The 14,098-nt window shown below is 43.8% G+C and overlaps 1 protein-coding gene across 1 annotated transcript in view; it reads right to left on the bottom strand.

The window, feature by feature from the left end:
* CHKA (choline kinase alpha) overlaps positions 1-12,152 on the bottom strand; it is a 40,697-nt gene extending 28,545 nt beyond the window's left edge. Inside the window, exons 1-2 of the mRNA XM_056527503.1 lie at positions 11,729-12,152; positions 982-1,090 (exon numbers count right to left, since the gene is read on the bottom strand). Coding sequence (XP_056383478.1) covers positions 982-1,090; positions 11,729-11,994 — 375 coding nt within the window. The 5' untranslated portion in view covers positions 11,995-12,152. The remainder of the gene's footprint in view (positions 1-981; positions 1,091-11,728) is intronic.
* Between the last annotated feature and the right edge of the window lie 1,946 nt (positions 12,153-14,098).

Genomic DNA, 14,098 nt, shown 5'->3' with positions numbered 1-14,098 from the left:
TACAAATCAGACAGAACACTTACAGTAGTTGTCTGATATCGATTTCAAGGTTCTATTGTAGTTAAATGGTCACTGTCAGATACAAAAATGTTTTATATGTTGTACATCTTGGCAAAACATTAATCTTTCAAATATACTTCATAAGAAAATATTATTTGCTTTTTATAGAAATCACGGCTTATAAAATCATGGCTTTGTCCAAGCTGAAGCACAGGCATGGACAAAGTCCAATAAGTGAGGGTGGGCGAGCACTCCTCTGTGCTCTATCCTGTCTGATAGCACTCCTCTGTGCTCTCTCCTGTCTGATAGGACATAAGAAAGCACAGAGGAGTGCTATCAGACAGGAGAGAGAGCACAGAGGAGTGCTATCAGACAGGAGAGAGCACAGAGAAGTGCTATCAGAAAGGAGAGAGCACAGAGGAGTGCTATCAGACAGGATAGAGCATAGAGGAGTCCCATCAGACTGGTGAGAGCACAGAGGAGTCCTATCAAAGGAGAGAGCACAGAGGAGTCTTATCAGACAGGAGAGAGTATAGAGGAGTGCTATCAGACAGGAGAGAGCACAGAGGAGTCCTATCAGACAGGAGAAAGCACAGAGGAGTCCTATCAGACAGGAGAGAGTACAGAGTAGTACTCCAGCCCACCCTCACTTACTGGACTTTGTCTATGCCTGTGCTTCAGCTTGGACAAAGCCATGATTTTATAATGCATAATTTCTATAAAAAGGAAATAAAATTGTCTTATGAAATATATTAGAAAGGTTAATGTTTTGTCAAGATGTACAACATGTAAAAAGTTTTTGAATCTGACAATGGAACACATGGTTGAGAATTTTTGGCTTTTAATATACTGTAATTGTATTTGCCAGGGAACCGGCCATTTATGCTAAAGGCAACGAAACGTTCAGGTGAAGTTGATAGAATAAGCCAAATGGCACAGATACAGACCTTATTTTTAAAGTTATGCAACAAATAGACCCACCTGCAAGATAGCGCCATATACCCGCACCAGGACACTTCGTGGTTCATTGCCAACACTGACCTCATCTTCTGGCAAGGAGCAATGAAACAGCATATTGCTCAGTCCACCCCTAAAGGAAAAATAAGACAACCTGGTTACACACGGACCACGTAAGTGGAGGTGATTTAGAATAGCATCAGATATGGTTTTACACTTTTATTACAGCCAATTAATTTCCATGTTACAGGTTCAACAACCACAAAAAATTTTCCTCAGATGTAGATCAGACAAGTGGTAAATATGTCCATTTTTGGCATATGTTTTTTTTTCCAGTTATATAACATAATATTACAAAGCTTTTCTTTACATTCTAAAGATAAAAACAAACCAAACAGATAAATGTCTTATCGCTGCTTGAAGTTTAAGGTCTCAAGGCTTTAGAAATCAATGCTCCGACGATAACTTGACCTTGACCATTGACTACTGTTCACATCAATAGACATGTATACACGCTAAATGGGAACTGTCACTTTAAAAAACCTTTGACATGTTTTAAAGACATGCCAAAAGCTTTGATTGGTCAGGATCTGAGTGTTGAATCTCGGGCCGATCACTAGAATGAGCTGGAAGGAGAGTGCACTGAGACGAACTTAATTAACTATTAAATTAACTATTAGCCCAGCGCTGCGCTGTCCCCATCGGGGTACTACTCACGTCACCCGCAAGCGCTGCCCTCCTCGTCGTCCTGTTTGTTGCGGCCGCCGGCGCTGACACTCTATAGTGTATCCCTATGCCCGGGCTGCAAAATGTAAACAAAAATAAACTTTAATGCACGTTCCTACGTCGGCCTTACGCACGCTCTTCCTGGGGACGTGAATGTCGGACAGCCATCAGCCTATCACCGGCCGCAGCGATGTTCTGCCTTGGCCGGTGATAGGCTGGGCCCACTGTCATGTAAGAAGCCGGCTTCTTACATGACAGTGGGCAAAACCCATCACCAGCCGAGGCGGAACATCACTGCGGCCGGTGATAGGCTGACGGCTTTCCGACATTCCATTCCCTAGGAAGCAGGTCCGGACTAACGGGGAAGGCGAGTTAAAGTTTATTTTGTTTACCTTTTGCAGCCCGGGCACAGGGATAAAGTATAGAGCAGTGGTCTTCAACCTGCGGACCTCCAGATGTTGCAGAACTACAACTCCCAGCATGCCGGGACAGCCAACGGCTGTCCTGGCATGCTGGGAGTTGTAGCTTTTCAACATCTGGAGGTTGAAGACCACTGGTACAGAGTGTCAACACTGCAACAAACAGGAGGACAAGGAGGGCAGCGCTTGCGGGTGACATATGTGAGTGGTACCCCGATGAGGACAGCGCAGCGCTGGGCTAATAATTGGGGGGGGGGGGGGTGGAGGGCAGGACAGCACCCACGGGGTCACATATGATTAGTTCCCCGATGTGAGGACAGCGCAGCGCTGGGCTGATAATTCATTCATTCCCGAGGGGGGAGGGGCCAAACCAGTATTGCGCAAAAATTCCGGTATTCGGTATAAACCGGTACACCGCCCAGCCCTGATATGGGATTGTCTTGGTCAGAATGTGTTCCTGTCCCTGCTCATTCTAGTGATCGGTCAGGGTCTGAACATCCAGACATGTGAAGTTTTTTTAAACGTGGTCTCGGTCTCCAGATCGTGATAGTCTGCATGTAAGTCACAGGATCAGATGCACCCCGATATTTTTGGACGTATCATGCCACTGGTTGCTTTGTTCTTATTAGGATGCAAAAAAAAATAAAAAATTTTGCTTAATTTTGCTTCTACGGCCATTGCAGCTACCTCGGTGAGCTCTATTTTTTCTCAATACTTGTACACAGTCAATATGATTTCTCAGTTCTCAACAGGGAAAACATTCAGGTTTATGCCTTATTGAGAGCTAAGCAGTGGTGACCCCATCATGAATGGACATCATTGCAGTCATGGGGACAGTTACTGCAAATGGTTAATGCAACTCAGATCCTGCTCCTGAACAATACCTGAGGTGGAATAACCAGGCACGGACACACAGTAAATGGAGCTAGCTACTTTCAGGCCCATAAACAGTATAGATCCATCTACATCAGCCTCCCTGATCGGCAGTGGGTTGAGGGTGTCGACACTTCACCGATGAGCCCACATATAAATATATATACAATATAGATATAATACATAATACAGAAACAGGTCGGGATACATGGTTGATCTACACCACACAGAGATTAACCCTAACAATGTATAAACTGTTTTCTACCAGATATATCAAAGATATATATATATATATATATATATATAAAGATCCCATATGAGGCGAGTTATGACATACGGTCGACAGAAACCTCATCAACGTGTTTCATCATAGCTCGTGACTTGAGCATGATTCATCAGGAAAAAAAGAAAATCCCAGTAAAATTATGTGTTGGTTGATAATTATATGCTGGGTTTAATAAGGATGGCAGCATACACAGTAAAAACATATATTATGTTACACTTCAAGAAAAATACAGCTGATAATAACACCTGTTGTGATCGATGATTCCCCCAAGATAGTCACATAATAATACACCAACATAGAGATATTAAAGCACAAGACCTGGCTAAGAGGTAGAAAGAATGTTCTGTCTACTAGATAAAGAATAAAGTAGCATATACTTCAATTAGATGTACTGCAGTCTGGGCTGAACCCAGTATATTTTTAGCAACCAACAAATAATTTTACTGGGACTTTCTTCTTTCCCTGATGAATCATGGCTCATAAGTCTATGATGAAACACGTTGGTTTCTGTTGATTATATGTCATAACACACCTGATCTGTGATCGGATATATGTATATGTGAATATTCTATCTTTTAAGTATATACAGTATCTGTGATACCTCTGGCAAGGTGCAATATTAATCGGTTCCAGGACCACCATTGTATGTTGAAACCATAACTATGGAAACCTGGTAATTGGTTCTGAAGCCACCAAAATGTCATCCAAAAATAGGAAAAAGTGAGGATTAAACAAAAATAAGATAACTAATATAGATAAAGCAATTCCTTACAGATAAAAGTAATAAAGATCTGCGGGGAGCTGTAATCACTGTCTATGTAGAGGACAGGAGCTTCTTCAAGGTCCTGTACAGTACACAGTGCCCTAAAAAAGTAAAATGGAGCCACCCTCACCTGGTGTGGAAAGGAGTAGCTAACTGTGGCACAGGTTAAGAGTACAGAACATGTTATACCTCCTTGTGCTGTAGGGGGCGGTACCAGACAGGAATTTAGTGCATACGCTTCAGTAATACAGGGGTTTTTACCAGTGAATGCCCATTTTAATTGGTCAGTTCTTCCAGCCATTGACAGGTATCAAAGATCTGGACTGTCTGTAGCATTGTATGGGGAGTCTGGTTTCACATAACAATGGTCCAGAAAAGACCACTGTATATTGAAACAATTGTATGTTGAGGCCATTGTAAGTTGAGGGATCACTGTATATACATTGGCCCTGATTTACTACGTGTGTTAGGTTTTTATAAATGTGGAATGTTGTTTCAGACTTGATTCCATTCTGTTTACTATGGAGAAAGTTCTGACCATCTTCTTCTTGATGGGAATTTTCAGCCATCTTCAGGGATGTGGAGGTTGTATCGCCCGGGACATGCAGTTCCAGGCGCCGGGCAGGTGAATTCTTCAGGCATTTAGCCCTGCTTATGGCAAGCAAGGCTAAATGGAATTCACATATAATGGGCAATCAATTTTGCCCTGTAACTAAACTCCTATAGACTGCAGCCTATAGCAAGCCACGCAGGACAACAGCTTCCCGACAACAGTGTGACATCACTCATCGTGCTCCCCTCCGTCCGGACCAAGGATGCGGTCCAGTAACAGTGACCACCGAGCCCCTGAGCCTGCCGGAGCACACATGGGGACGGAGGACAGGTAGCAGGGAATCAGAGAGGAGGTGAGGGTTGGTAAATAATGTGGTACAGGAGAGGAGAGGGGGTTGGGCTGAAATATGCCACGGCATCAGAGGGGGGGGGGGGGGGGGGAATATAATCACACAGGAGTCATCAGAGGGGGTATAATGGCATGGGGAGCCCTACTTGATCCCTACCCGATAAAGGGATATACATTCCACATACCTGAAGGCGGGACTATCTACTTAAAGGAATACTGTAGTGCAAAATAACTTATCTCCATAAGTGATAGAGCTTGGGGGTCTGACCGCTGGGGCATACATTCCCCCCCCCCCCCCCCCCCACGCCCACACACAGACACACCCTGATCTCTTGTATGGGACCACAGCAATTGCCATGAAGGGAATGTTCTGTCCCCGCATGACATGGTGGCCTAAATGCCCCCTCCAGGTATGCCTATGGGATACACGGGGGGGACGAAGGGCGTGTCGGACGCCGCGTCATGCGGACAAGCCCCTTCCTGCCGGGGACCATTACAAGAGATGGTGGGGTAGGGGTTTCCCAGCGGTCGGGATAAGTTATTTTGCACTGCAGTATTCCTTTAATGGGGCGGCCTATGAAGTTTTTTTTTTATAAAGACCTTATTTTTATTAGGGATCGACCGATATCGATTTTTTTAGAGCAGACACCGATACCGATAACCTGTGAACTTTCAGGCCGATAGCCGATAACTTATACCGATATTCTGTGCATTTTAATTCTGTGCATTTTATTTCCACCCTGCGCCGGTATACCCTGATAAACTGTTTCTGGCCCCGCAGAAGCCGCTGCATATCAATGATTTAACTCAATGAACTGCAGCGGCTTTTGCGGGGCCAGAGACCGCCGCTGCTGCCCGCTTCTCTCCCCTGCCTGTCCTGGGGTCCTGAGTCCAACCAACACCGCTGATCGATTGCCTCCCCCTGCCTATCCTCTGGCCAGAGACCACCGCTGCCCCATTGCCCCCCCATCCCCGGTTTTATAATTACCTGTTCCGCGCTACTTCTGGCTTCGGCGTCGTCCTGAGTTGTCACTGTGCGCCGGGCCACTGACAGTGACATTGCATTGAGGATGTCACTCATCACTGCGCAGCGCACAGCAACAGCGCAGGAGCAACAGTGCAGGACGCCACCGGAGCCAGAAGTAGCGTGGACCCCGGGAACAGGTAATTATAAAACCGGGGATGCTGCTGCTGCAGTTCATTGATTTAAAGCCCCCGCATTATCGGCAAGGTAATTGCGGATACCGATAACTTAGAAAATCGTGAATATCGACCGATAAAATCGCCCAAACGGATAATCGGTCAATCCCTAATTTATATACTATTTTGATTAAAATTATTTTGTACAAGGAAAAGTGGATAATTATGAAGGACAAGTAGATTCTGCTCTGTTTTAGTCCCTTGGACAAGTAGTTTTTTTATTTAAAATGTCCCCCCCCCCCCCCCTGCATCTACTCACAGGATTCTGTGTAAATTCAAAAGATAATAGGTCGAGGTGTGAGAACAAGCCCCTTTTTCGTGTGACCACGCCCCTTTTTCTGGGTTTGAAGGTCAATTTTGGCGAGTTTCTCTCTGTGTGGTGTGAGGACATCCTGACAGCCCATTTCTGTATAGTATATTATATGCACATATAGAAGAGACAAAGCTTATGACCTGAAACACTGGACTCTTTCTAGTTAGAGGTGGATACTCACTGGAGATCTAAGTATAGGTTTACACAAGTATTTTTTATTGAAGGTCAAAAAAGATATTTTAATATAGTCATGATGCAAAGTTAAGTTGTATATCAAACTTTGGGACAGTTGAGGGTTTGGCCAAATTTTGGTCCTTCTGAGGAGAGGCCAATCAATCATTATTTCCAGGAAAAACCCTTTTAGTCGACCCCTATGTAGCCTTAAGGCTGTCATTCAGCATCCTGCCACTCACAAAGTTGGATCCATTCAGAAGAACTGGCACTGTCCCAAGGGATCACAGATGTGTTATGTGTTTGGATTCCGATCTAACCTGGGATATAACAAGTGATATAACTGGAAAGACCGGTCTCCGAGACTTTAAAAACAAATACACATATGTTCCCTTTGTTGCAGAACAGTAACAATCTCTGCACTCAACATTTGGAGGTCACTTCCACAGTACACAGTGCTGTTTTGTCCCCGCTACATAGACCTGAACACTTAGGCATTAAAGTACACATCTGTCTGCCTCAGTCTGAATAGTTTACTTCTCAAGTGTTAATAACCCCTTCTCTATGATAGTAAGTAAACAGGTCACTGCAGGCTTTACTTTGGCTGAACAATGAATGAGGTCTCTTGACCTTTACACAACAAGGTAATTGTCATAAGGTCCCTGTGATCTTTTGTAATGCTGACCCACTTAACAGAGCTCACTTGTTCAGTGGTGAAATAACTAAATCTGCCCATTAACAGAAGTAAACAAGTTTTATACTTTTAATGTGACTTAAAAGGGGCCAATAAACCCCAAAGTTCATGGTCTGTTAAACTTGTCAGGGGGAGGAATAATCTTTCCTAATAGGCCTTCCCTCCTCTAAACTCTCCCCTCTCCAGTCCATCCAAAATGCGGCAGCCAGACTCATCTTCCTCTCCAGCAGTTACACGGATGCCTTCCCTGTGTCAGTCACCACACTGGTTACCAATTCAGTCCAGAATACAGTACATAATCCTCTTTCACCTGCAAAGCTCTCCCCAGTGCTGCACCTCCCTACATCTCCGTCTACCACCCTACATGTGCCCCCAACCCCCACTCTGCTAATGTTCTTACAATAACATCTTCTATAATGCAAACCTCTCACTCCCGTCTCCAAGACTTTGTTCGTGCTGCACCAGTTCTCTGGAATGTGATACCATGAACCCTCAGACTTATACCCAACATCTACAGTTTTAAACATGCCCTAAAGTCAGATGTCTTCAAAACATTCCCTAATTGGTCTTCCCTACTATCACTTTTCCCCCCTTTTGATATATTTTGTTAAAGTAATTACTAATTATGACATTATTATTATTCCCTACTATGACTTTGCCCCTTTTTAAAAATGATTAAAATAATTATGAGTCATTACATTATTAAAGGAACAAAATTTAGGATAGGGGATAAGTCTCTGATCTCGGGGGTTCCGACTGCTGGGACCTCCCCGATCTTCCAGCGGTGTGACCCCTCGCGATAAGACACTTAAAAGGGGTAGTCCAGTGGTGAAGAACTTATCCCCTATCCTAAGGATAGGGGATAAGTTTCAGATCGCGGGGGGTCCGACCGCTGGGGCCCCCCACGATCTCTCTGTACGGGGCCCCGGCTCGCTGGCCGACACGCCCCCTCAATACAACTCTATGGCAGAGTTGGAGATTACCGAAGGCAGCGCTCCAGCTCTGCCATAGAGTTGTATTGAAGGGGCATGTCAGCCGCCACTCCGTGCAGTGGTCAACACGCCCCCTTCCCGCGGGCTGTCGGGGCCCTACACAGGAGATCGCGGGGGGCCCCAGCGGTCGGACCCCCCGCGATCTGAAACGTATCCCCCATCTTTAGGATAGGGGATAAGTTTTTCACCACTGGATATCTCCTTTATTTTTCGTTTGCTGCATATCTCCTTTAATAACTATCATTATTATTATTATTATTCCCTTCTATGACTTTGCCCCTTTTTATAAATACTATTAAAATAATTATTTATTTTTAAATTATTATTTTTTTTATAATAATAACTATTATTATTATTATCCCCTACGATGACTTTGCCCCTTTTGATAAAATTAGAAAAATTAAAAATTATTATTATTCCCTACTATGACTTTGCCCCCTTGGATGAATAATATTAAAATAATAATTAATTATTAAATTCTTCATAATCATAATAATCCCCTAATATGACTTTTCCCCCGATTGAAAAATATCATTAAAATAATCATCATTGAATTACTAGTAAATATTATTATTTTTCTTTTAAATATTAACTATACACAGTACAACCATGTGTTAAGTAAAATACCGTACGGTTAGGGTACGCCCTCAGCATACAATGCAACAGTGTTTGCTTACAAAGTGTTTGCCAACAAATGTGTAAGGTACAGTGCTGCTCAAGGACAGTTCTTTTTTTTTAAAGGAAAACTATATATAACGTAACATCACAACCCCCCCCCCCCCCCAAAAAAAAAGTTCCCGATGCTTAAAATGCGTGTGTATTCCGTGTGGCTTTTATTAAAGGGCCCTATGATTTCCAATGGAGCGTCAAGGCAGAACTGCATAGAAAAGGGACTTTGTTGTTATTATTATCTTTTTTCTTTTTCATGTCTCCGACTGAAGTCAAGAGAGAGTTATGGATGGGGATGTCGGCACAGTTTCCATGTCAAAACCCACACAGTGTGAACAAGCTCATACGGTCTGGGGCAGTGTTTCCTAACCAGTGTGCCTCCAGCTGTTGCAAAACTACAATTCCCAGCATGGCCGGACAGCCTTTGGCTGTCCGGCCATGCTGGGAGTTGTAGTTTTGCAACAGCTGGAGGCACACTGGTTAGGAAACACTGGTCTAGGGAGCTATGGAATTATTCAGTATGGAATATCCACATCACTTATAGCAGGATGCATGAGTTACAGTTTCATTGTATCTCATAAAGTAAATATTTAAATGTTTGTAAACAAAAGAAAGATACATTGTAACAAGCCTCTCCAGTCCTCAACCACTACAATGTGATTTCTTAGGCGTAGGTTCTCATCTGCTCAATTTTTTTCCCTTGCCCTGTTGTGTCAAAGGAGCAGAATAGTGAGAAAATGGACAAGTCAGATGTATTGCATGCCGGCCAGCGACGGCGCCTTATAAACCTCATTGATTTAAAGGGGTTATGCAGGAAAAACACACACACACACATATATATTATATATATATATATATATATATATATATATAAATATATAGGGGAATATGCAAAGCAGCTCATTACACCACCTTCTCAGGCGATGTTCCCTGGTATCAGCTTAGCTCCTGTTAAGGAATATAAAAAGCTGAACGGGATATATGCCAAGCCAGACTACTCCCCAAAAGGGAAGTTTCGACCCATCTGCAGACAGCTGTTTCGGAGTTTTTGCCCCTCGTCAGTACAGAGCAGGGTGATCTGGCTTGGCTGTGGTGAGAGGCCTGAGGCTTTAAAAGGGGTCAGTACTTTCCTCAGGGAGAGGACACCTATATATATATATATATATATCTCAACTGGCTCCAGAAAGTTAAACAGATTTGTAAATGACTTCTATTAAAAAATCTTAATCCTTTCAGTACTTATGAGCTGCTGAAGTTGAGTTGTTCTTTTCTGCCTAAGTGCTCTCTGATGACACGTGTCTCGGGAACTGTCCAGAGTAGAAGCAAATCCCCATAGCAAACCTCTTCTACTCTGTGCAGTTTCCGAGACAGACAGAGATGTAAGCAGAGAGCACTGTTGTTAGACAGAAAACAACAACTCAACTTCAGCAGCTGATAATTATTGGAAGGATTAAGATTTTTTTAATAGAAGCCATTTATAAATCTGTTTAACTTTCTGGAGCCAGTTGATATATAAAAATAAATGTTTCCTGGAATATCCCTTTAATGTGATCAGTGGGGTTTCCATTTGTACAGTGTTTTTTTATTTATTTATTTATTTTTTAACTATTTTTTCTATTGATTTCACTGTAACTAGAACTGCTCTAAAAAGTGATATCTAAGTTGTTTTGGGTTTTTTTCAGCGCTTTTTTTCCCTTTTTCTTTTTAAAACTATATATATATATATATATATATATATATATATATATATATACACACACACACACACTGCAATTTTTTTTTTTTTTTATAATGTAAACCATTTGGAAATGTATTCTGCTGTATGGTATGGGATCTTTTTGGAAAGCAGTTCATTAAATAGCGCAGCCTTCCCCAACCTTTGCGTCTCCAGCTGTTGCGAAACTATATATTCCAGCATGCCCAGATAGCAAAAAGGCTATCATGGTGGAAGTTGTAGTTTTGCAACAGCTTTAGGAGGACAAGTTGGGAAACGCTGCGCTAGTTAATGATCAGCTTTCCAAAGATATTTCACTGGACACTAGAGGGTTAATTCTACGATGGGATTGGTCTGATGGGAATTAGATTTATATATATGGCGTTCAGTAGAGAATGAAAAGAGGAAGCTGGTAGAGGATGATAGGAGATGACACAGAGAGAGGTCTCATGACTGCTCCATCATCAGACTTCCCAAGTCACCAGACAGGGCAGGTCTATGGCAAAGACAGAAGGATCAGTAGCGACAGTATGATAATGATAAAAGGATCAGTACTGACCGTATGATGTTACAGAATGATCAGTACTGACCATATCATATAACAGAACGATCAGTACTGACTGTATGATATCACAGAATGATCAGTACTGACTATATGATATTAAAGAATTATCAGCACCGACCTTATTTTATTACAGAAGGGTCGCTACTTTCCATATGATATTACAGAAAGATCAGTACTGATCATATGACACAATGATCAGCACTGACTGTATGATATTACAGAAGGGTCAGTACTGATCTATAATAATGACAGAAGGATCAGCAGTGACCATATGACACAATAATCAGCAATGACCTAAGATACTGACAATGATAGAAGGATCAGCACATAGATATAATGATCGGCACTGACTGTATAATAAAATGATCAGCACAATGATCGGCACTGACCGTAAAATGATACAATGATCGGCACTAACTGTATAATGATCGAATGATCGTCACTGACTGTACAACAAAATGATCGGCACAATGATCGGCACTGACCGTATGACGCTGATCCTGAAGCGCTCCTCCTCCAGATACCTCCACGCCCCGGGCAGGAACTCCTTACACCAGCGGTAAGCCTTGCGCCTGGTGCGGGGGTCTGGCTCGTCCTCCTTGGCTCTGCAGCTCTCCTCCTGGTCGCCGTTGCGGTTTTCCACCCCCATTGAGTCTGCGTTTCTCTGTGCGGTCACCAGCCCCCCGGCCGAGCCGATCAACAGACCCAGAGAATTCGGGAGCTCATCCGCGCAGGCGAATTTCGTCTTCATCCTGGTAGAAAAAAAAAATACAAGAAACAGCAGAAAGGTCCCTGTGGGTGAGATAGGAGTGGAGCGGGAACCGCGTCGTGTGATTACTACTCAATGCTTTATAACGTTAACGAGCGGCACTTCTCCTGTCTATGTGGCTGTCGTGTAACTGTCGCACTGTGGACCGCTCCCTTATATAGAGGCTACGTCACAAAGCCCCGCGCTTCGCCCCGCCCACCACGTCTGGCTCTCGGTTCCCCTGGTGACACGTGTGGCCGCCGCGGGTATTACACCCTGATTCCTTTCTTCATGGTCAGGGCAGCTGCTGCAGTTTCTATGGTTACACAGATATGAATGCCAAGGAGCTGAGTGGGTATATTCCAGACCTCAGAACTGGAGAACATTCAGACAAATGCCAGTCTGAGACAAAATGAGGCCCCCACATAGAATGACTTGGAATCTGGAGAAAGAGTGGGGCCCCCTAGAGGCTGTAATGCGATCTTTATATATAGCCTCTCAAGCCTATCCCATGCGTTTGAGTCTATGAGATAAAGGGGCAAAGAATACTAAGCAGGGGGCACCATCATGGGAACTGAGTTTGTCCAACATTTCATTTAACATTTTTAGGGTATGTCTTCAAGCTGTGGACCACCGAACGTTGCAAAACTACAACTCCCAGCAGGCCATTTGAAAGAATTTGGGGGCCCCAAGCAAAATAGACATGGAGGTAGGAGGAGACATGATGTTGGTGCACGTCACGCCCTCAGAATACCAAGGGTTGGCATCAGGACGTAGTAACGGCGGCCCTTGAATTCTGGGAGCGTGACGTGAGCGAACGTCAATACGAGGCCAACACGTCACGCGCGTAGCTGTACGGCACTGGGGGCAGGGACAAAACTACAGGTGAGCCGGGGGGGGCACAAAAATAGGAGCCGAAGACCGAGCGGATTTAATCTCTGCCTCCCGCTCCAGGCTCTCGCACTTCTGGCCCTGCTGGCCGACAGGGTGAGCTGCCGAACTGGGATAGGGGCAGGAGGACCGCAAGCACTGGCTCTGCTCAGGGCCCCAAGCAATTGCTTGGTTTGCCTGTCCTGTAGCGACGGGCATGCTTGGAGTTGTAGTTTTGCAACAGCTGGAGGCACCCTGATTGGAAAACACTGGTATACACTGTATATTTTATGCAATTTAAATTCATATCAATAAATATTTGAGCACAGCATGAAATCTGCAGTGTATACCCTTAGGGTACGTTCACACAGACGGATGCTTTACGAGTTCTTGCTGCGAGTTTGCGAGTTCCCCACTGCGGCAGACTTGGTTGACTTTATTGTGGTCTGCGGAAATTCCGCCTAGGCTAAAAACCCTCAGCGGGAAACTGCCAAATGATTCACCCATTTTAACGCACCCTAATGGTAGGGTCACACGTAGCATAAAAGCAGCGTATTTGACGCTGCATATTTCAGTTCTTGTAGACTATATGGGTGTTTATTATTACTCCCGTAGACTTACCACACACAGAAATATGCACCCTAAGGGTGTATTCACACTTATAGTATCCTGCACATATTTGAAGCAGCAGATTTGAAGCTGTGTTCAGAATTTACATTGAAATCTGCAGTTTCAAATCCTGTGCATCAAATATGCGTATAATACTGTACGTGTGAATACACCCTTAGGGTCCATTCACACGGGCGGATTTTATTGTGAGATAGCAGTGTGTTCCCTTGCTGCGAGTTTGGGCTCTCTGCGGCAGATTTTCAGAAGCAGAATTTCCGCATCGGAAAATTCACATCAGATTAAAGGGGTACTCCAGTAGAAAACTTTTGTTTATTCATATTTTTAATCAACTGGTGCCAGAATTATTAAAAAAAATCTTAATCCTTTCCAGTACTTATTAGCTGCTGAATACTACAGAGGAAATTATTTTCTTGTTAGACCACCGTCCTCTCTGCTGACATCATGAGCACAGTGCTCTCTGCTGACATCTCTGTCCATTTTAGGAACTGTCCCCAGCAGCATATGTTTGCTATGGGGATTTTTTCCTTCTCTGGACAGTTCTTAAAATGGACAGAGGTGTCAGCAGAGAGCACTGTGGTCATGATGTCAGCAGAGAGCTCTGTGTTCC

This window comes from Hyla sarda, chromosome 6 (genome assembly GCF_029499605.1).
Source record: "Hyla sarda isolate aHylSar1 chromosome 6, aHylSar1.hap1, whole genome shotgun sequence".
Classification (NCBI taxonomy): Eukaryota; Metazoa; Chordata; class Amphibia; order Anura; family Hylidae; genus Hyla; species Hyla sarda.
Note: the sequence above shows the minus strand (reverse complement) of the source record. Positions and strands in the feature narration are given on the sequence as shown.